The sequence below is a fragment of the Rhineura floridana genome, chromosome 1, assembly GCF_030035675.1.
Source record: "Rhineura floridana isolate rRhiFlo1 chromosome 1, rRhiFlo1.hap2, whole genome shotgun sequence".
Taxonomy (NCBI): Eukaryota; Metazoa; Chordata; class Lepidosauria; order Squamata; family Rhineuridae; genus Rhineura; species Rhineura floridana.
The window spans coordinates 320,513,835-320,537,265 of NC_084480.1; the positions used below are offsets into that span (position 1 = coordinate 320,513,835).

The 23,431-nt window shown below is 48.8% G+C and overlaps 1 protein-coding gene across 1 annotated transcript; it reads left to right on the plus strand.

Moving 5' to 3' along the window:
- Positions 1–841: 841 nt before the first annotated feature.
- C1H8orf82 (chromosome 1 C8orf82 homolog) lies at positions 842–22,794 on the plus strand. The gene is made up of 3 exons (XM_061608187.1): positions 842–1,118; positions 14,205–14,253; positions 22,093–22,794. Exons 1-3 carry the CDS (start codon positions 978–980, stop codon positions 22,542–22,544), a joined length of 642 nt encoding a protein of 213 aa, XP_061464171.1. The 5' UTR covers positions 842–977; the 3' UTR covers positions 22,545–22,794.
- Positions 22,795–23,431: the final 637 nt, after the last annotated feature.

Genomic DNA, 23,431 nt, shown 5'->3' on the forward strand with positions numbered 1-23,431 from the left:
TGAGATGCAAAGGAGGAGGAGGCTCTTTTCATAAGTTATTACGAATAAAGCGACATCAGTATACAGAGTATTTTACAGAATGCCAGAGGACATATTCCTGTCTCCAAGGAGCTTAAAATCTAAAATTTGACACACATGAGGAACAACTGGGGCGTGGGGGTAGAATGAGGAAGAAGGAGTAAACAGGGAAGGAATATCCTATTGTTTCAGTTACACATGCTGGCTCAGGATTTGTTGCAGCAGAACATGGGAATTAGGGGGTTGTGCCAAAGTCTTCGTGGGAAAGGTGGGTTGTGAGGCAGGATTTGAAGGAAGTCAGAAAAAATGCATGCAGTTTTTCTGGGAGGCAGTCCCAAGCAATAATAATAATTTGCAGAAAAGGAGAGAGGGCAGAATTTACATTTTTCGTTATTCAGTTTATTTCTTTTATTTAACAAAATTTATATAGTCCTTGAATATAAAGACGTCTAAGCAGTTTACAAAACATTAAAATCATCAATAAAAGTTAAAAACAAGTAATTAAAACATATTTTAAACAATCAAAACGGCTACTAACTAAAAATATTAAAACAGATCAATGTCTGTATGTCTAGAAAGAAACAGAAACATTTTAAGCATGTGCGGAAAGGAACAGAAGAAGGCTCCTGCCTAATGTCAGTAGGCAAGGAGTTCCAAAGGGTATGTTCCGCCACACTAAAAGAACGATTTCTTACAAGTGCAGAACGAGTATTATGTGGCACCTGTAACAGTGCCAGTAACATTTAGACCACAATCCTGTGCAAACTTGCCTTGGGCTAGATCCCACTGAACATATTTACCTAGCTGATGCTGCGGGTGGACCCTTTCTACAGGGATCTAGAGCCTGGGGGGGGCAGGTCCGTCGTTGCGCGGCTCCCCCATAGTACTTCCGGTTAGACTAGGCCTGAGTATCGGCTGGCAGCCGTTGGCTGCGCCGGTCGGTTAGTACTGAAACCAGGATGCGGCTGCTGCGCGGTGGGCTTCGCTTCCTGCTGTGGTCAGGGACCCGTCGCGGGCCCGGCCGGCCCCTCTACCAGCAAGGCCAGAGTCCCACGCCCCGCACTCGCGAGTACTTCTACTACGTCGATCACCAGGGACAGGTATGAGGAGTCGGGAGGGGGCAATAGCGAAAGAAGGGACCATTGGGGCTGCCCACAGGAGGACTACGTGGGTTGTCATGGCCGAGCAAGTTTTGCAGGACGATGTGGCTGGGGACTGTTATTTCATGTATGCGTAAAGTTTTCACAATGGAGGGGTATAGGAAGTGGAGTTTTCCAAGGATCTGTTTTGGGACCGGTGTGTTTTCCTTGTCCTATACTTTTTTGTATCTTCATAAATGACATGGGGTTAGGAATGACAATACCAAATTGTTCAGGGTGGCTAAAACAAAAAGAGATTGTGAAGATGTCCAAAAGCATCTGTCTCGACTGGGTCAACGGGGAACTAAAAAGCGTAATTAAGTTAAACAAGCAAGTGGAAAGTGATGCACACTGGGGCAAAAAATCTTAGTTTCGCATATATGCTCACTGGGTCTGAACTGGCGGTGACTGATCAGAAAACAAGCCCTTGTGTCCTGGGGCATGTTCAATGAAGATGTTGACTTGGTGTGTGGTTGCTGTGAATTCCATGCTAAGAATCATTAATTAAGAGAGAGAAAATAAACACACACACACACACACACAGAGGGAGTGGTAGCGAAGGGACTACAAAGGTAAAAATTAATATAGAAAGCATAAAATCAGTGTCAGGTTCCTCCCTCAGTCCCTCCCAAAGGCTGTCTGGAACAAGATCGCTTTCAGAAATTCCAGAGCCGCACTAGAATTAAGAAGATCTATCATTTTGCATTTTTACTATTTATTTATTAGATTTATATCCCGCCCTTCCTCCCAGTAGGAGCCTAGGGCAGCAACTCTAACTGTAGCATAGTTAGAGACTAATTAATTTAAGCACATCCTTCTATAAAAAAGAGTTTTCTCAGATAACACAGACAATGAAGGTGGGAGGTGTTGAAGAGGCTCATGCTGCTCAATACATTAGTCTAAATAATACAGGACTCTTTGTACTCTCATTCATTCATTGCCATGCAATTTGGACATAATTATTCTGTTATGTCCCCTGGATGTGTACCCCTTTCATGTGGTACTGGGAGCAAATGTTGATGCATGCAAGAGAGCTTCTTGGGGCTCTTAACTCAACACCCTATCCTGGGTGTTGTTACTGAAGTTTATGTGAGCACATCAAAATGGCACACCCCTGAGGTTTCCACAGTGCCTGGCCCCAGTACCTGAGGAACTGCACCCTGGATAACTGGGTCCTTGTCAGGAATTGCCCAGGAGGGAGGGAGCATTGCTCAGTTGTTAAGCACATATTTTGTATGCAGAAGATATTGAGTTTATTCCTTGGCATCTCCAGCTAAAATACTCTGAGGTAGCATTGAATGGGAAACAGCCCTTGACTTGAAAATATTCTGTCAGTCAGAATGTATTGGGAGAGAGGGACCAAATGTTTGGATCAGGCGTGAGGAACCTTTGGCTCCCCATGCTTGCTGGGGCTGATGGGAGTTGTAGTTCAACAACATCTGGAGGGTCAAAGGTTTGCCACATTTTATCCAGATGGACCAAAACGTCTGTCTCAGTATGAGGCAAGCTTAACTGAAATGAAGAGCCATGCAAGAGCACTGTTAGAGCCTTGTGCAGATCCCCCTTCACTTCAGTAAGGCAACCTTTGCCAAACTGGTGCCCTCTAGATGTTTTGTGCCCTCTGATTGGAGTTGTAGTCCAAAACATCTGGAGGGTGTCAGCTTGGCGAAGGTTGCAAATAAGGCTAGCAAAGCCCCATTGGTCAGATTAATGTGTTTCCAGCTCTGCCATCCTTAGTGACACCCCAAATCCACCACCTCATCTTACCTGATGGTTGGGTTGATTTGCTGTGGATAGACACCTAGTTGCACAAGAAGCAGAAAGCATCCAAGATGCAGACGAGTCCTGCAACCTGCTGCAGGTGCACCGGAGAGATAGATGAAGGCAGGCAGTGGTGTCTGAATAGTGTGAAACCAGGCTCATTTGGGCTCTGCTTCTGTGTGGCATAGTGGTTAGAGTGTTGGGAGACCAGGGTTCAAATCCCCACACAGCCATGAAGCACACCGGGTGACCTTGGGCCAGTCACTGCCTCTCAGCCTCAGAGGGAGGCAATGGTCAACCCCCTCTGAATACCGCTTACCATGAAAACCCTATTCACAGGGTCGCCATGAGTCAGAATCGACTTGAAGGCAGTCTATTTCCATTTTCTGGCACCAAAATGCCCTAAGCTGGCACTGCCAGCTTTTTTGGATCTCATGGACAACCAGTGTAGCCATCCAGATGGTATATTCTTCCCCAAATACTCATTTCTGTTTTCTCCTTGGTCTAACTCCTAGAGATCCAAGGAGGCCCATCTCAACTCCCCATGGCGAGGGACTATCCTACTTATAGGAGCCCTTGCCAAAGTGGGCTTTGGAGCCAATAGCCACCTCTAGGGCAGATCTCAACTAGCTGAGTGGCAGATCCATGGTGTGCCAGGGAAGTGCCATTTGGCACTGTTCCAAGCCTTGGGGCTGTTTGGGCCTCTTTTTCATCCATTAGCATCAACTGCCAACTCGCGCAGGCGCCTCTGCTGCATTAATGGTGCATCAAATTAGAGCTGAATTAATCATTACGGGAGAGATTAGGAGTTGTAATTAGTGTTAAAAGAAGAGTTTGTGGCTGGTCTGGTGCTCTGGACTGATCTGGAAATTAATAATCCTGGGGAACGCAGGAGTCCTCATTTGCAAGCAGCTCCATTACTGGTATTGCCAGCCAGCGAACAGCCCTTCAGGAAGCTTCCCACCCCAAATGGCCTCCCACATGCACATACTAATCTTTCCATTGTACTTATCTTTTGCTCAATGTGTAGCCACAACACAATATTCTCAGGCCCAAGATAAAATGGTAGGAATCAAGTGAAGGGGCAGGGCTAGTGTTGGCTATGATATTTTGAGGCCCTGTGTCACTGAACCTCTGAAGCACACAGTGGTCCAGTTTGCACATAGTGCTAAGCCATGGTTTGTTTTAATTGTGGTTTGTTCAACAAACCACAAGTTGATGAGCAAACAAACCACAACTTGTTTCTCCAAAGTTTGACTTGTCTTCCACTTTCTCTTGCCTCATGTCTTTGTGGTTTGGTGAGCGTCTGGAGGGGGGGGGCATGGCTAAACAAACTGTGGTCAAGCTAGGCTGTTGGATTCAGAAATAACACCAAACCATGGTTAAAGCAAGTCATGGTTTGTAAGTCAGCAAAAAAACATGGCTTCACATTGTGAAACAAACCAGGGTTAGTCTACTGGGCTGGTTTCAGACATTCAATCAAACCATACTTTGGCTAAACAAACCATGGCTTGGGTGTTATGTGCAAATTAGGTCAATTATCATCTGCTATCATTTGTATGCAAAGGTGGGCACAGTGAAGTCCATTCACATCCTCCCACAATCTTGCCTACTCCGTGTTGCTTTGTTCTGCAAGTCCATCACTTTTTGGAGAGAGTTCTGCTTGTTGTGCAGGCCAGCTATCAGCCTCCAAAAGCCCTTTGCAACTGGTTAGCTGGCAGGCAGTTCCCACTGTCTGGGGCTAAGGAAATAGCAGCTTTTCAAGAAGTTTTCAAGAAGCCCACTGCTAGATGCACTTTTCAGCTGGTAATCTCCCAGCTGGGACCTCAATCCAGTTAAGGGCCTGACTTGCAGTAAAGTCATGCTGGTGAGAACAGAAATATCCCAAGGCAGTCTTCCAAAAGAAGGAATTCCTTTGGCAGCCACCCTTAGGGACCATAATGGGATTACACAGAAGCAAGAGGCTGTTGCAGTTTAAAGAGCCAAAGTATCTGTGACTCAGCCTGACCCACTTTGTGTCCCCCAAGGTTGCCTGGTGCCCATTGGTTGAAGGGATGATCTCAGAGACTGTTTTCTAAAAGGAGAGAGGTTTAAGTTTTCCCTGTCCCAGGAGTGTGATATGGGCTGCGGTCCAGGGTGTATGCGGGGGCGGTGGTGGAATGGGGGCGCTCCCCTGGAATTCTAAATGAAATTGTGGGTGGAGTGGGTTGCCAGTGACGTGTAGTAACAGTTCATAGACCTTGCCCCCATCCCAGAAATATGTCTGTGGGCACTTTTAGCTGAGGCTACTTGATGATGATCTCAAACTCATTATTATTAATAACAGCCACAACAACAACAACTGCTTCTGAGTACAGGCTCAAAGGACGCTGTGGCTGCTGTTTATTCCAGGAAGTCAAGGCAGTCTTTAAGATGATCCATATTCAAAGCCCCCCCCCCCCAAGCTGCTTCCTAGTACTGTGGGCTGGCAATGAATGGGATTTACTTGGCTAAAGCCAGGCAACCCCAATGGATCGCAGGCCAGGCTATGGTGGAGAAGGCAGAGGAGTAAGGTGGGAGTTCCTGAGCAGTGAGGGGGGAAGAGTGTGTCAGTGTGTGTGGGGGAAACAGTGAACTAGGTGGGTCTTGGTCTCTTGAAGGTATTGGTATATGGCTTTTAAGAAGCTGATCCAAAACACATTTAAGTAAAGTGCACTGAATTTATTTTATTTTTATTTACTTCAACAGTTTATATACTACTTAATCACAGTTATTTCTAAGCAGTGTACAAGAGACTCAGTTGTCCCCAGTGAAACTAAAAATTAGTTAAAGCTATAAAATCAAAATTGAATTAAAATGCCTGCTGGAATAAAAAAAGTATTCAGTAGGCACCAGATGTTCAACAGTGAGGGGTCCTCTCTGACTTCTACTGGAAAGGAGCTCCATACAATTGGGCCCACGATACTGAACCCGTGGCTCATGGTGGATCCAAGCCATGCGGGACCACTGACAGTGGACTGCCCCAAAGGTGTCAATGATCAGGCAGGGATATGAGGGATCAGGTATCCTAGAGTTAAATGGGATTATTATCATTATTATCATTATCATTATTTATTTATTTATTTATTTATTATTTACATTCATATGCCATCCTTCCTCCCAGTAGGAGCCCAGGGCAGCAAACAAAAGCACTAAAAACACTTTAAACCATCATAAAAACACACTTTTAAATTATTTATTTATTTATTTATTGCACTTGTATACCGCCCCATAGCCGAAGCTCTCTGGGCGGTTTACAGCAATCAAAAACATTAAAACAAATATACAATTTCAAACACATATTTTAAAAACAATTTCAAACACAATTTTAAAATTTAAAACAATATAAAAACAATTTCAAACACGTGCTAAATTGCCTGGGAGAAGAGGAAAGTCTTCACCTGGTGCCGAAAAGATAACAGTGTTGGCGCCAGGTGCACCTCGTCAAGAGAATCATTCCATAATTTGGGGGCCACCACTGAGAAGGCCCTCTCCCTTGTTGCCACCCTCCGAGCTTCCCTCGCAGTAGGCATCCGGAGGAGGGCCTTGGATGTGGAGCGTAGTGTACGGGTGGGTTCGTGTTGGGAGAGGCGTTCCATCAGGTATTGTGGTCCCAAGCCGTGTAAGGCTTTATAGGTCAAAACCAGCACCTTGAATCGAGCTCGGAAACATACAGGCAGCCAATGCAAGCGGGCCAGAATCGGTTTTATATATTCGGACCGTCTGGTCCCTGTTACCAATCTGGCCGCTGCATTTTGCACAAGCTGCAGTTTCCAAACCGTCTTCAAAGGCAGCCCCACGTAGAGTGAATTGCATTTGCAGTAATCTAATTTGGAGGTTACCAGAGCATGGACAACTGAAGCTAGGTTATCCCTGTCCAGATAGGGACGTAGTTGGGCCACCAACCGAAGTTGGTAGAAAGCACTCCGTGCCACCGAGGCTACCTGAGCCTCAAGTGACAGAGATGGTTCTAGGAAAATCCGCAAGCTACAAACCTGCTCCTTCAGGGGGAGTGCAACCCCATCCAGGACAGGTTGGACATCCACCATCCGGTCAGAAGAACTACCCACTTGCAGCATCTGAGTCTTGTCTGGATTGAGCCTCAGTTTATTAGCCCTCATCCAGTCCATTGTCGCAGCCAGGCACCGGTTCAGCACATTGACAGCCTCACCTGAAGAAGATGAAAAGGAGAAATAGAGCTGCGCGTCATCAGCATACTGATGGCAACGCACTCCAAAGCTCCGGATGACCGCACCCAACGGTTTCATGTAGATGTTGAACAGCATGGGGGACAGAACTGACCCCTGCGGAACCCCATACTGGAGAGTCCAGGGTGCCGAGCAATGTTCCCCAAGCACCACCTTCTGGAGCCGACCTGCCAAGTAGGAGCGGAACCACCGCCAAGCAGTCCCTCCCACTCCCAACTCAGCCAGTCTCCCCAGAAGGATACCATTGTCGATGGTATCGAAAGCCGCTGAGACATCAAGGAGAATCAACAGAGTCACACTCCCCCTGTCTCTCTCCCGACAAAGGTCATCATACAGGGCAACCAAGGCTGTTTCCATGCCAAAACCAGACCTGAAACCCGACTGAAATGGATCCAGATAATCGGTCTCATCCAAGAGTGTCTGGAGCTGGCCTGCAACCACTCGTTCCAGGACCTTGCCTGATATAAAATATATTAAAAACTTTAAAAACATATTAAAACAAAACATCTTTAAAAACATTTTTTTCAAAAGCTTTAAAAACTTCTTTAAAAAAAAAAGATTTAAAAACATCTTTAAAAGCAATTCCAACACAGATACAGACTAGGATAAGGTCTCTGCTTAAAAGGCTTGTTGAAAGAGGAGGTCTTCAGTAGGCGCCAAAAAGATAACAGAGATGGTGTCTGGCTAATATTTAAGGGGAGGGAATTCCAGTGGGTAGGTGCCACTACACTAAAGGTCAGTTTCCTAAGATGTGCGGAATGGACCTCCTGATAAGATTGTAGCTGCAGGAGGCCCTCACCTGCAGAGCGCAGTGATCAACTGGGTATATAAGGGATAAAATGGTCTTTCAGGTATCTTGGTCCCAAGCTGTATAGGGCTTTGTACACCAAAACTAGAACCTTGAACTTAGCCAGGTAGCTAATAGGTAGCCAGTGCAATTCTTTCAGCAGCGGGGTGAGATGTTGGCTATACCTTTCCCCAATGAGCAGTCTCATTGGAAGTCTCACTGAGCAGTCTCAGGGAAGATGGCAGCATAGGAGGACGACGCTACAGTCGGAGCTCCATAAGCCAAGTTTTTTAACATTTATTTTACCGCCTTTAACATGTTTTGGGGGCTCACAAGTGAGTGGAGCTGAGCACCCCCCCCTCTATTTGATGAGGTCTACCTCCCTTACCTTGAGATGATGGCGGCGAAAGAGCATTGTGGAGGGCGGCCGGAACATCGCGGCGAGAGAGCGACTGGAGGCTGGATGCAGCCTGCCTCCCCTGCCTCCCCTGCCTTTGACGCGGAGGGCCGCGGAAAGCACCGGCCCAGCGGTGGTGAGAGCACCGCGGAGGGCGGCTAGGCTTTGGGTGCGGCCCGACGGCGGCGAGAGAGCGCCGCGGAGAGCGGTCGGGCATGGAGAGGCCGTGGAGAACATCGGCCCGGCGGTGGTGAGAGCGCTGCAGAGGGCGGCCAGGCTTTGGGCGCGGCCCGGCGGCGGGTGGAAAACATCGCGGAGAGCGGCCAGGCGTGGAGGGGCCGCGGAGAGCTTTGGTCTGGTGGTGGTGAGAGCGCCGCGGAGGGCGGCCAGGCTGTGGGCGCAAACTGGCGGCGGCGAGAGAGCGCCGCGGAAAGCAGTCGGGCGTGGAGGGGCCGTAGCGAGCACTGCTCCGCCGGCGGCTAAAGAGCGACCGGAATGTGGGCGCGACCCGGCAGCGGCAAAAGAACCCCGCGGTGAGCGGCCAGAGACTGGGTGTGGCCTGCCTCTTTTGCCTCGGCGTGGAACGACGGCGGTGAGAGAACGCAGCGGAGAACAACTGGAGTTTGGATGCTGCCTGTCCCTTGGAGCTTGTACACAGAGGAGAGGAGGAGACAGAGTATCGTCGCTACGGTTGCTCTGGCTGCTCGAGAAGAACAGGACTGTGAGGGGAGGAGGAAGACGAAGCATTTTAACACTTTTACGTGGATTTGTTTGGGGGTGGGGGATTTTGCTCGAGTCCCAGGCGGGAGGGGGACATGTGCATATCAGAGAGGGCTCCTGTGGGGAGGGTGGGGGGCCACGATATTGCGAGGCTAGGCAGCAGATGCTGGAGGGGTGTGAGGGGCAGGCCAGGCCAGTTTCGGGGAACAAGGGATAGATTTATTTATTTATTTTATTTATTTATTTGTTAGATTTTTATACCGCCCCACTAGCATAGCTCTCTGGGCGGTGTACAGCAAAAAATACAGATATATACAATAAGAACCCATAATATAATACAACAAGGACACATAAAAGAATGAAAGATCTAAAATCAGTTACATCAAATTTTAAAAACTAAATTAAAATTAAAGTTAGATTAAAATGCCTTAGAAAAGAGGAAAGTTTTAACTTGGCGCCGAAAAGATAGCAATGTCGGCACCAAGCGCACCTCATCGGGAAGACTATGCCACAGTTCGGGGGCCACCACTGAGAAGGCCCTAGTTCTTGTTACCACCCTCCGAGCTTCCCTCTGAGTCGGAACTCGGAGGAGGGCCTTCGATGTAGAACGCAGTGTACGGGCAGGTTCATATCGGGAGAGGCGTTCCAGCAGGTATTGTGGTCCCGCGCCGTATAAGGCTTTATAAGTTAAAACCAACACTTTGAATCTGGCCCGGAAGCATATTGGCAGCCAGTGCAGGCGACCCAGAACAGGTGTTATGTGTTCAGACCGCTTGGTCTTTGTTATCTGTCTGGCCGCCGCGTTTTGCACGAGCTGCAGCTTCCAAACTGTCTTCAAAGGTAGCCCTACGTAGAGTGCATTGCAGTAATCTAATCGCGAGGTTACCAGAGCATGTACCACTGATGTTAGGTCCTCTCTGCTCAGATAGGGACGTAGCTGGGCTACCAACCGAAGTTGGTAGAACGCATTCTGTGCCACCGAGGCTACTTGAGCCTCAAGTGACAGGGAAGGATCTAAAACAACTCCCAGACTGCGAACCTGTTCCTTTAGGGGGAGTGTAACCCCATCCAGGACAGGGTGTATATCCACCATCTGATCAGAGAGACCACCCACCAGCAACATCTCAGTCTTGTCTGGATTGAACCTCAGTTTGTTAGCTCTCATCCAGTCCATTATTGCGGCCAGGCAACGGTTCAGGACATTGACATTTATTTATTATTTTATTTATTTTATTTATTAGATTTTTATACCGCCCGACTAGCAACAGCTAATATCCATCCCCTGTTCCGGGCCTGCTCACCACCAGAAGACAACTGGGGGATGTACGACTCCATCCAACCTTCGGCTGCTGTTGTGTAACGCTAGGTCTGTGGTACAGAAAACATCGCTCATCCACGACATGATCATGGATGAGAACGCAGACCTAGTGTATATTACGGAAACCTGGCTGGATGAGGCCTCAGCTCCTGTGCTTGAGGCCATGTGTCCAGCCGGTTTCCAGTACGCGCAGCAGCCAAGGATTGGTAGGTGGGGAGGGGAAGTGGCAGTCATCTACCGGAGGTCCTTGAGTTTCGCCAGACCCCCTCTCCATGAGACCAAGTTTGTTGACTGCATGTACTGGAGGTTGGGCCCTAAGGGCAGTCTAGGGATTCTGCTTGTGTACCGCCCACCCCGCTGCACGTCTGCCTCCCTGACCGAGGTGCTCGAGGTTGTCTCGGGTGTGCGGGTTCTCTCCCCCAACCTTTTGGTTTTGGGGGACTTTAACCTGCATGCCAAGGCAGCTCTCATAGGAGCTCCTCGGGATTTCATGGAAACCATGACTTCCTGGGAACTGCACCTTAGTAATTTTGGGTCCACCCATGTAGCCGGTCATGCTCTTGACCTTGTGTTTGTCTCGGGAGGGGGAGAAAGTGCTCTGAAAATGGAGGCTGTTTCTTCGAACCCCGTGTCATGGTCAGATCACTATCTGGTGAACATGGACCTCTCATTGCCGCACACCCTCCACAGGGGAAAGGGACCTATTAGGATGGTCCGTCCCAGACGCCTGATGGAGCCAAAGGGATTCCTGAATGCGCTGGGAGATTTGGAGCCATCAGAAGGTCGCCCGGTTGAAACCCTGGTGACAGAGTGGAATAGGGAGATCACCAGGGCAATAGACCAGGTGGCTGAGAAACGTCCTCTCCCCCTGAATAGAACTCAGATTGCGCCCTGGTATACACCACGCTTACGGGGTCTGAGGCAGGAGGTGAGACGACTAGAGCGCCGGTGGCGGAAATCTCGCTCTGAAGACGATCGGACACTGGTTAGAGCAACAATAGCTGCCTATCAAGTGGCAACAAAGGCAACAAAGAGGGATTTCTTTGCTGCCTCTATTGCATCCGCAGAGTGTTGTCCCAGGAGGTTGTTCCAAGTGGTCCGAAGCCTGGTCGGTCCGGTTGCGCAGGAACCCTTGGAACATTCTAAAGCCTCCTGTGACTCATTTGCCAAACACTTTGCTGATAAAATCGAGCGCCTGAAGAACACAATTCCGTACGCCGTGGATACAGGAAGTGGGCCAGAGTCGGCCAGTTGCATCCCGGTCCGTTGAGATCGGTTTCAGCCTCTTCCCTCTGAGGAAGTGGACAAGGTGCTATCTACTGTGAGGCCAACCACCTGTCTGTTTGACCCTTGCCCTACGTGGCTCATTATGGGCTGCAAAGAGAGACTGAGCGAAGGGATCAAGGCAGTGGTAAATGCTTCCTTGGAAGAGGGTGCAATGCCATTAGCCCTTAAGGAGGCGGTAATAAAGCCCATTCTGAAAAAGTCCTCCTTAGATCCCCAAGAGTTGAACAACTTTCGCCCAGTCTCTAATCTACCATTTTTGGGCAAGGTGATTAAGCGACTGGTGGCCACGCAGTTACAGACACACTTGGATGAAGCAGATTATTTAGATCCGTTCCAATCGGGCTTCAGGACTGGACATGGAACTGAAACAGCCTTGGTCGCTCTGGTGGATGATTTGAGGAGGGCGTTGGATAGGGGAGAACATGCATTCCTCGTCCTCCTGGATCTCTCAGCGACTTTCGATACTGTTGACCACGGTATCCTCTTGGATCGCCTGGAGGGGATGGGAATAGGGGGCACTGTTTTACGGTGGTTCCGTTCCTATCTCTCGGACAGGCACCAACGGGTGGCATTGGGGGATGAGGTTTCAGACCCTTGCTCAATTGTGGTGTGCCACAGGGTTCTATCCTCTCTCCCATGCTATTTAACATCTATGTAAAGCTGCTGGGGGCCATCATCAGGAGATTTGGGTTGCAGTGCCACCAATATGCGGATGACAGTCAGCTCTATCTCTCATTTAAGTCCTCACCGGAGTTGGCTGTGGATACCATTTCCAAGTGCCTGGAGTCCGTAAGTGAATGGATGGGAGGCAATAGGCTGAAACTGAACCCCAACAAGACCGAGATACTGCTTGTGGGAGACAAGAGAAGGTTGGGAGATATTGACCTGGTGTTGAATGGGGTAAGATTGCCCCTGAAGGACCAGGTTCGCAGCCTCGGGGTCATTCTTGACTCCCAGCTGTCCATGGAGGCTCAGGTTTTGGCAGCGAGCCGGGCAGCTTGGTATCAATTACATCTAATACAGAGGCTGCGACCCTACCTTCCTGTCCATCTGCTCCCACGGGTGGTACATGCCCTGGTCTCCTCTCGCTTAGACTACTGTAATGCGCTCTACGTTGGGTTACCCTTGAAGACGGTCCGGAAACTACAGCTGGTTCAGAATGCGGTGGCACGTTTGATTAAGAACAGCCGCCGCCGTGATCATATCACTCCAGTGCTAGAAGATCTGCACTGGTTACCAGTTGTTTACTGGGCCCAATTCAAGGTGTTGGTATTAACCTTTAAAGCCCTACACGGTTTCGGTCCAGTTTGTCTAAAGGAGCGCCTCCAGCATCATCAAATATGCCGCCTGACGAGATCAGCCTCACAAGACCTTCTCTTGGTCCTGCCAGTTAAAACAGCTAGGCTGGTGCGGACCAGAGAGAGGGCGTTTTCGATTGTGGCCCCCACCCTCTGGAATTCTCTGCCCTATGACGCCCGCCATGCCTCCTCCCTGGCAGGTTTCCGCCGAGAATTGAAAACCTGGCTGTTTCGGCGGGCCTATGGGACTTTTGGGTAATCTCGTTTTATTCTGTAAAGATGTGGGTGGGTTTTGATTATGTAGAGTTGCTGTTCATTTGTATTTATATATTATTTTATTCTTTTGTACGTCGCCTAGAGTGGCCGTTTCATACGGCCAGATAGGCGACTTAGAAATAAAATTATTATTATTATATTATTATTGTTTTGCACCAGCTGCAGCTTCTGGACCGACCTCAAGGCCAGCCCCACATAGAGCACATTACAGTAATCTAGCCTGAAAGTTACCAGTGCATGGACAACAGTGGTCAGGCTGTCCCTGTCCGGAAACGGCCGCAGCTGTCTTACCATCCGAAGGTGGTAGCAGGCACAGAGGTCGCCTGGGCCTCTAGCCCAGTCAATGAGCTGAGGGCTGAAGTGTCGGAGCTAGTCCCAACAACCTAGCTGTGAAGGGTGCATTGTGCACATCTGTGCAGATCTTGGCCCGGATGATCATTTCAGCAGATGTCCTGGCTTGCCCCTTGGCTCACATCTATTGCAACCCGGTTCAGCCCAGTGTTTTGACAGCTCAGTGATGGTAAAACATAGCTCAGGTTGCAACTGAGGCATGGAGTGCAGCCACCTTACATACAGTTGCTCCTTACATACACATCTGCTCATCATCAACTCCCAGGGCATGGTCTGAAGGCACATGAGGCTACCTTGCTAAGCAGCTCAGGGTCTAGTCGTTGCCTGGGTGGGAGATCACCTGGGAACCACATGTATGCCACCTTGGGTTTCTTGATGAAAGAAAGGCGGGATATAAATGTAAGGAAATAAATAAACTTGGCTGTGTGAACCAGGCTGACAGTCTTTGGTTACCTATTAAGCGATGGAGCTGTCTGGTTCTGCACCCACACAGCCCCTTTTCTCTCCTTGCCTTGAAGAGTTGTGTTTTGCTGGACTGCAGAGGGGCTGCCTACTCATCCTCTTATTTCTTTCTCCCCCTTTCCTCTTCCCTTCCGCCCCCCTCCACTTCCGGCAATGTTGCACAGCTTTTCCTGGATGATGCCAAAGTCAAGAACTTCATCACATGTTTCAAAGGTAACGTCTGCTTGCTGCATCCCAGACCACACGGCTCCATCCATGCACAGAGACATCCTTCTGTGAGCCAGCTGAATAGGGTCAGTGGGGTGGAATGCCATTATAAGAGTAAACCTAAACTGTGGATGGTGAGCTTGACTCTTCCAAGTCGTCATTGACAGTGGTGGCGGCTGCCATTGGGACTGGAGGGAGCAGAATGCAGGGAGCCCAAGAGTTAGTGGAGCCTGAGCCAACGACAGGCAGAGCTAACTCATACTAGTTTCGTCTCCATCCTTCTCCTTGTGGTATTCTGTGAGGAGTAGCACTGAGGCAAAGGAGGAGGAAGCTGACAGCCAGACCCACTCCCTGCACTGGTGGTAAGTTAAAAAAGGCAGGCAGCTGGAGGCTACCTGAGGTCAGACTGAGACAGGTCCATGTGGCACAGCCTCTGCTGGTCATTGATGTTACCCTGACTCAGAGATGACTAATTGGCAGCTGCTGGGCAGAATCTAGGCTGCCAGCAGGTTCTTTCCAGCCCCCAAACACCTCCGCTGCCCTCTCAGCCTCTGGGAGATCCAGGGCCAAGAGAGCTGAAGAGTTGCCACTTTCGAAACAACTCCTCATGCCCTTTTTTTTTGCTTGAGCCGTTCCTCTTGTGTGGTTTCCATTCCTCTCACTGAGGCTGGTGCAGCAGAGCTTTCCAGTGAATTTTGCCCCCCTTGCTATGTGGAAGAGGGGAGTGTTCTCTGGCTTTTCTGTTTTGGGGGGCGTCAAGTGTTTTGGGCTGGCCTGTGGTTCAGTTTCCATTTGACAACAATTTGGGGAGGGGGCTTAGCTGAGTTGAAAAGCGCCTTTGCCTGTGACTTTTCCATGCAGGTTATGCAAGCTTTGGCAGGTGCCCCTGAGCAGATGGGGGAGGGGGCTTTCTCAAGGTTCACAGTTGTGTAAGTGAGATCTCCCAGTAAAAATGGGAGGACCCTCTGCTAAACTGCTCCATAATCCTGAAAAACCCCACTTTGACACTTTTAATCTTCCTCCGGAACTGCACTCATCCTCTCCAGTGTCCTGTCAGCATAATCTTTAATCAGTATTAAAATTGAGGCCGGCTCACCACCAGACAGGGCAAGGCACTAAAGAAGTAGCTCCTCCAGGGGCAAAGAAGCTTGTAAGATTGCTCCACAGTGTACCATGTTCAGTTCGGGGTACAATCAGAATTGTAGCAGGGATGGTCTCCCGCTAGCCCCGTTCTTTTTCCTGTTTGCTGAGCCAGCGTTGCGCACCAGTGCATGTTCCTCAGCCACCCCCTGCAGCACTTTTCTACCAGTACACATCCCTGACCAGCATCTCCTGATGCAGGCTTTTGCTAATGCATGACTCTTCCCCAGTTGTTCACAGTAGTCAACAACTGCTGTAGCAAATCACCAGCTAAATGAGGACATTTTGGGGGCTTTAAAGTTCCCATTAGCTGGCAAATAGAATTTAGACTCGTAACTGTTTCGTAACCTCACTCCCACCCATATTTCCCTTACACCAGCGGTTCTCAACCTGTTTTGCTCCATTCCCCCCTTTCACCATTGTTCAGAATATAATTCCCCCCTTCCCAAGATAGTCTCTCATAGCGTGTTGACGTTTCGCGAGTGACGGTGGTGTTTCTCGTCAGAGAAAAATTTCTTAGTTTATATTGTAACAGAATTTCTTGGAGCACTTTCTGGTCTTTAAATAATAATTTAATTTTGCAAATGAAAATAATGCTGCATGTTCAAGAATCAATGTTAATCTGTGACATTCAATAAACTTTATTGAATGTCGCAGATTAAATTAAAAACAAACTACAATTTTACAGATTGTACATAATCTACAGGACATCACACTTTGCTGAATAGTGGTCCCAATTCCCCCCCTGGAACCCTAAAATTCCCCCCTTGTTGAGAACCCATGCCTTACACGTTCTTCTGCTTGGGGCTAAGACCCAGTGTGAGGTGGTTAAACACACCAGCCAGCAGCCTTGGTGAAATTCCAGTCCCATGTGTTATCATAGCTCATTGACAGGGCAGTTGATTTGCATGCAAAAGGCCCCAGTTTCAATTCCCAGCAGCATCTCCAGGTAGGACTGCTCTGAAACCCTAGAGAGCCATTGCTGCCAGTCAGTGTCAACAATATTGAGCTAGGATCCCAGGCTAACATTACTGAACTTGTTTACTGAAGATTTAAAGGACGTATTGTTTCAAGAATTATTAACCCTTTTTATGGTAGGTGCCAGACAGGTCTTAACTCAAAATTGCTAATCTGACACTGACAGCTAAATTGCTAATCTGACATCTGCTAATCTGACACTGGAGGCTTGATACGAAAAAATATGGACGATTGCGCTTATGGAAAAAGTAAACTCTCTAAGCCTCTGAAAGACACATCAAACAAAGATGACTTTGAGGGAACGTGGTACAGTTTCATTCCACATATTAGAAGCAACCTGTCTAGGACGCCTCCATCAACTCATGGCAATCTCTGGAGTCGCCTGCTGAGACAATGAATATGACATTAACTAAAGCCTGCAACTGACCAGAATACTTGTTAAAATACCTTACCTTTTGTGAATGATATACCTACATGGAATGTCTGGTGGGAGGGGAAGAGCTAGGGGTTCTTTTGAGTAAGACTGTTTGTATTTATTATTGAAAGTGCACAAATGAAACTATAAAAAAACAGTACTGAGCTAGGCAGACCAAGGGTCTGACTCAGTATAAGCAGCCCCCTATTTCCCTTTCCCTTCCTCCGCTGGTTATTAGCACATCAGTCATGGGAACAAAGAGCCTTCTGATTAAAATACCAAAAATGTCTTGTAATTAGGTATGAGGGATATCTGGGTTGTGTTCACCTGAGTCCTACTCAGAGTAAACCCATTGAAATTAATTGACTCTAAATTAGTCATGTCTGTTAATTTCAGCAGGTCTGCTCTGACTAACATTGAATACCATCCTCTCTTTTTTAAAAAAAAGAATTGTCTCCAGTGCTAGTTCTACTCAGAGTAGGCTCATTGAAATTAATAAACATGGCTGACTTAGGTCCATTACTTTCATCGGGTCTACTCTGAGCAAAAAATTAGTTGGGCCCAACCCAGTATACTTCCATTGAAATATTTTTGCTTTACAAAACACAGCCTAAGAGCCAACGAAGGGAGAGAAAGTTGTGTGGTGGCATTGGGGGTACGTTCACTGTGGCAAGCCGCATGACGGAGGCAGCGGGGACTTCCTGGTGTGGGCCACCTGGTTGCCAAGAAGCAGTTCATATGCCCATCCTAGGATGCTTAGGTATTTTTCCACTTCCCTGGGGGCATCAGAACTGCCGCCGCCGCCAGAGACAGGCTCTGGGGTAACATGGACTTGTGCTAGCATCAAAGTTTGTTTGGAGAGACTCGCTATATCAGAAATTTGGAAGGATTGGTAGAAATATGTGAGAAGGTGGAGCTGCTTTGTCTTTGGCCTTCCCTTTTAGGGAGTGTCTCAGGGTGTTTACACCTCTACATTTAAAACAAACAAGGAATTGCAGTAGTTTTTATTCCTGCAGAACAGGTAATTTTGAGGAATCAAAGAGTTTGTTCATCTCATTGGGGGAGCGGGAGCAGAGAGAGAGAAAGAGAACAAAAATGCCTGTCAGCAAATGTGCATCCGACTCCAGTGGTCTGCATCCTGCCAGGGGTTGGTTGCAGGTCAGATGCACAGCCGACCTTGTGGAAGCTGCACTGCAGAAAGAAGCTGTCCCTGCGCCATGTCTCTGCTTCCTCAGGAGCATCGTCAGCATTAGGTTGCCTTGTGCCATGTACCTTTCCTCTTTAAAACGGATACGTCTTAGGACAGCACTGGCACAGTGGGAGGGGAGTGGCAGGGGTGGTGGTGGGGGAGGCTAAGGAGGCTAAAGGGTAAATCTAACGCAGCTTGCCTGGGATGTGTGGTTCTGCTTCTAGCTATGACATAGTTGTCTGGCTTTAAGAACCATCTGTGGGTTTCTCCTCCGGATTTGAAAATCTGTGGGCAGGAATATTCTTTTCCACTTGCAAAACATTCCTGCCAAATCCAAGTGGGGGTTTACATTGTCACATAAGGGATTGGCCTTGTCCCAGCAGCGTCCTTTCTCCCCTTCTGGTTTCTCTGTCCCCCGCCCCCTTGTTTGCCACTCCAGAATAGCTTCCAGCAAAAACAAACATGGCTCCTTTTGCATCTTAATTTCCTTTCCTCAGTTACGTGGCTGCGGCTGCACTATCAATAACTCAGATTTACAACTCGGCTCTTCTACCTGACTGCGTTCTGTGGCTTGTGCTTGTCAATGCCTCTGGGCCTGCTGCCTCTGGGCCATGGCCGTTCAGCCTCAATGCCAAAGAGAAGCAGAACATCCAAATTGTTGTGCCAAGGAAGTGGAAAATGCACAGCAAGGAGATGTTCTTCTGCGCACGAAATAAACGGTGCCAGTGAACAAGATGTTTGCCTTACAACGTGCATGTTTTCATTCAGTTCCTCCACTTGCATTCCTCAGGCAGCACCTGCGCCTTGAGGGTTGCTTCACACATTTACATGGGCATAGGAACAGAATCGCGTCTGCTAACCTTTGCCAAGCTGGTGCCCTCCAGATGATTTGGACAACTTCCATCAGCCAGGCTGATGGGAGTTGTAGTCCAAATCATCTGGAGGGCACCAGCTTGGCAAAGGCTTGTGTACCCCATCCTTTGTGTAAAGACTGTGCGTGCCTGTTGTTTGGGGGCATGTCTTCTCTAGGAACCTGTGACTGGCACTGGGTTCCCAACACATCAATGCCTGATTGAAAACAAATGCTTGCACAATTTGTACACAGGGCAGCTTGTGCTGATTTCCCCCCTACACTAGTGTGTATTCTTGTAAGGAAAATGGGTGAAGCTGCCTTTTGTCTCAGCGGGGAATGCCCTATTAACAACTGGTGTAAAGGCGGGAGAGGTTATGGAGAGAGATTTGGCAATACATTGTGGTCACCTGCAGGCCTTGAGGGAAGGGGACAGTAACCCAGAAGCCAGACTGTCAGTGACTGGCACCTTCTGTGTAATCTCTGGAGCCTCCAGTTAGACCGGCTTCTCCCTAAGCGAGAATCCAAGAGAGCGTTGGGACGTAGGAGACATAGAAACGCAGGACACTGTCTTATACTGAGTCAGACTTACTAGACCTCCAGACTCAGTACTGTCTACACTGACAGGCAGAGACTCTCCAGGGTTTCAGACAGGGAGCTTCTCCCTGCCCTACCTGAAGATGCCGTGACTGAACTTGGGGCCTTCTGCGTGCAAGACAAATGCTGCACCGCTGAGCTAGGGCCCTTCTTCAATTTCTTTTTAAAAGTCAGGGGGAGGGTTGCCTGAATCTTGCCTGCTCTGCCAGCATCTTTCTGTTGTGCATCTTGTTTGTGATGAAAGACAGACATCCTTCCCCCAGCCCAATCTGTGTCATGCTGGATTGTGATCTGGACTGTGGGGGCTGACGTGTCTATCCCAGTCTAGTGTCCCAGTTTGATGGTGTGGCTGGGAAAAGAGATGACCTCCGTTAGCATTCTTCTTTAAACCCAGGTCTTTGAATCCAGCAACCTGGGCCCGAGGTGTGAGGAGAACCTCTAGGGATCCAGGGCTCTCCAGTCCAGAACTCCCCAATCTTTTCAGGCTCACGGCAGCCTTTAACCCTAAGCAAAGACATGCCTCCCCAAAATTTGGTATTTTAGGACCGTATGTCTGCCATTCTTCCTGAATCTCTCTCTCTCTCTCTCTCTCTCTCTCTCTCTCTCTCACACACACACACACACACACACACACTTTTAAACAATTCTTCCTATTTCCCCACTTTTCTTGTAAAACCATAAATGGAAAAATAAAATGGTGGCAGCACCACCAGTGCATCCTAGCTTAGGCCACATCCACACTATATTTTTAAAGCACTGTGGTACAAATTTAGTCATGGCTTCCCTCAAAGAATTCTGGGAACTGTAGTTTGCTAAGGGTGCTGAGAGTTGCTGGTAGAGCCCCATTCCACTCACAGAGCTACAGTTGTTGTCAGAGTGGTTCAACAATCAATCCCTCTTCCTAAGGAACATTGGGAGTTGTAGCTCTGTGTGGAAATAGAGGCCTCCTAATAACTCTTAGCACCCTTCCCAAACTACAGTTCCCAGGATTCTTTGAGGGAGACCATGACCGTTAAAAGTGGTATCATAGTGCGGATGTGGCCTTGGACTAATGTAAGACTCATTTTCACATTCCAACCCCTCAGTTGAAGGCCTAGACCAGTCTCTTCCAGCTCCGTGCCCCCCTGATGTTTTGGACTGCAATTCCCATCATCCCCAATGCTGGCTGTGGCTGATGGGAGTTGTAGTCCAAAACTTGTGGAGGGCATGTGGCTGGGGGAGACCGGCCTAGTCCTTTGCGGCCTAGTTTCTGTGAATTCCCAACCTCCTTAAGTGCATGTCTTTGAAACATGAACAGTGCACTAAAAACAGTCTGTTTAGGAAGGTGGGTGCATTCAGTTTCTCAAATCCTTAAGGCAAAACATCAAACTTAATCAAAAACAGATGTATTTTTAAAAAGGCAAAGCAAAGTGCGGTCTTAACTCTGTGAATAAAGGGATTGTGCAAAATGGATGCGTTAGTTCTGTTCTGCCTGGCGCGATCTGCTGCTTGGCTAATAGCTGGAAAGAAGCCCAACGGGGGAATTGTCCAAATGGCTTTGTTCTGAGCTGCAGGCTCGCCTGGGGCCTTTTCTGCTGGCTCTTCTTCCAGGCGCTTGGAGCAAGTGGTGCAGCCGGCGGTGCTTCTTCCTGCCGTATCTCAAGGGATGTTTCAACGCAGCACTTTGAACACCTGCATTCTCGCTTCTTCTCCTGAAAAGCAGACAATTAAGCACCTTTATGGCAAAGACAAGAGGAAAGCTGTGGAATAAAATGCCCTATTAGATTGCAGAAAAGGGAGACCCATGGCAAGGGGGGGAACTGAAAATGCTGGGGGTAACTCATTCTTGCCAAAAGGGGCTGTTGTTCTTGAGGGGTAACAAAGAAGATGCTGAAGGCGATCTGGCCTCCTTCCTCTCTATAAGTTGTGCCTCTATAATTGGCAAGTGAATGAAGCTCTTATAGAATGGCAGAAAGGCAGAGCTCCAGGAGCCCCTCTTCCAAAGCCAATCCCTGCCCTAAGAGAGGGTCGTAGCTCAGTGGCACAGCCCACACTTTGCATGAGGGAGATCCCAGGTTCCTCTCCTAGCTCAGCCTTCCTTGCCCTAGGGCCCTCCATGTGTTTTGGACTACAACTCCCATCAGGCCCACTCAGGATGGCCAGCGATCAGGGATGATGGGAGGTATAGTCCGAAACATGTAGAGGGCACCAGTTTGAGGGAAGTCTCTCCTGGCATCTCCAGGTAAAGGATCTCTGTTAGTAGAGCTGAGGAAGGCCTCTCTCTGACCAGGGCCTTGGAGATCAGACAGCCAACCTCCCGGAGATCAGGCTGGCTGTTCCTTTCAATGGAAGTTTTGTTTTTTGCAGTAACTGGGGAAAGCATCATTTGCTAGTTTCTGCATATCGGGAACCAGCCAGGCTGGATCACTTTCTGGCCAGTTGGTGACCCTTCTTGGAGAGTTGGCCAACAGTACCGGCCGCAGAGGGCCAGTGGGTTAACTCCTTTTATCTACCCACCCTACCCCATTTAAACGATATAAACTGGACTGAGGGGAGCTACTTAGCAAGCACCCAGGTCTCCCCCACTTCTCTCTCCCCCCCCAAAAAAGTAACTCCTTTTCACTCAGGCTGCTACCTGTGTGTTGCTAGGAAGCTGGAAATGCATTAATCTGCCTCTGCTTTGTCTCCCTCCTGCAGACAAGCCATTCCTTGTATTCTTCTTCAAGCAACTCAAGTTGAACCAGAGCGGTCGCTATGAAGACTCCTTCCCTTACCTATCACCCTGCGGTCGGGAGCACAACTACATCCGCTGCGATGACCGGCCCATCGTCTTCACCCACCTCCTGCAGGCAGCATCTGGAGAGGAGCAGTTGTCTTACTGTGGTGGAGCAGACAGACTGGCAGTGCCCTTCCAGCCTGAGAAGCTGGTGATGTTGCCCGAGAACGGGCGCGTCTACCACCCAGGCCCAGAGAAAGCTGGTGGTGTCGGGCTGGTGAAATCGGCATTGGCCTTTGAGCTGAGCTCCTGCTTTGAGTATGAGCAAGGGCCCAGCCAGCCACCCACCCATTTCCGCTGGCAGGACAAACGGTATGCCCTCACTAATGAATTGCTTCGGTTTATCCAAGTCAAAGAGGAGGGGGAATCCTAGAACCAGCGCTTGAAAGTGTTCAGTTTGCCAGCCTGTGAACTGTATAACCACCCTACCTAATGATATGGGAGCGCCTGCAGCCAGCCTTTGCGGCAAGGGAGAGACACGTCCCATCGTTCCGTGTGCCTTGTTTATCCAGGAAGCCAATCTGATGAAGAAGCCGGTGGGAAACTTTCATCAAAGGCCAGCTGCCACCTTGGGAATGAACATGGACAGTGTTTTTTGGAATAAAATGGTTCTGTTTCTTGTACTGTAGGCCTGGTATGAGTCTTGGCGATCACTCGTGACTGAGTAAGATTGTCTTCCAAAATATAGTCTTTAACAATGGATCCGTCTGAATCTGTATCCACCGCTGATGTACCAGACCATGACTAGGGGCTTCTGGATTTCACAGTCCCGCCCCCTGCCTGGTATATGTTCAAGCAGCTGAGGAGATAAGCTTGAGGGGCATTTGTCTCTCTTGCAGCCTTAAAGACTCAGTGAGGTGTAACATAGGAAGGTACCTTATCCCGAGACAGACCCTTGCTCCATCTAGCTCAGTATTGTCTACACTGACTGGCAGCAGTGGCCCTCCCGGGCTGCAAAGGAGGCTCCTCCATCTGTTGTGGGTCTTGAGTGATGACCACGAGAGGATGTACTACACATCCCGTTTCATCTTGGCCATTCAGGGTCTGTCTTGCAATGCTTCAAGGATTCCCAGATTGGTGTTTCTGCTAACAAGCGTGTCAGTACATCTCTGCCCCCTAGGTGCTGCAAATTTGTCTCTGCCACTCTAATTTGCTATAGGAGCCCATAGCACTCTCCAGCCCTCACGCATCAGGACCCGGCAAAACTCTGCACGCTGTAGTTCACTCTGAGGCATACCAGTGCCACAGTCTACTTGGCTA

What these genes read in the sequence shown, in the direction of transcription:
- C1H8orf82 (XM_061608187.1), top strand. Translation starts at nt 978, where the DNA reads ATGCGGCTGCTGCGCGGTGGGCTTCGCTTCCTGCTGTGGTCAGGGACC. An exon ending in ACGTCGATCACCAGGGACAG is followed by an intron (nt 1,119 to 14,204) that starts GTATGAGGAGTC and finishes AATGTTGCACAG; the next exon opens with CTTTTCCTGGATGATGCCAA. An exon ending in CTTCATCACATGTTTCAAAG is followed by an intron (nt 14,254 to 22,092) that starts GTAACGTCTGCT and finishes TCCCTCCTGCAG; the next exon opens with ACAAGCCATTCCTTGTATTC.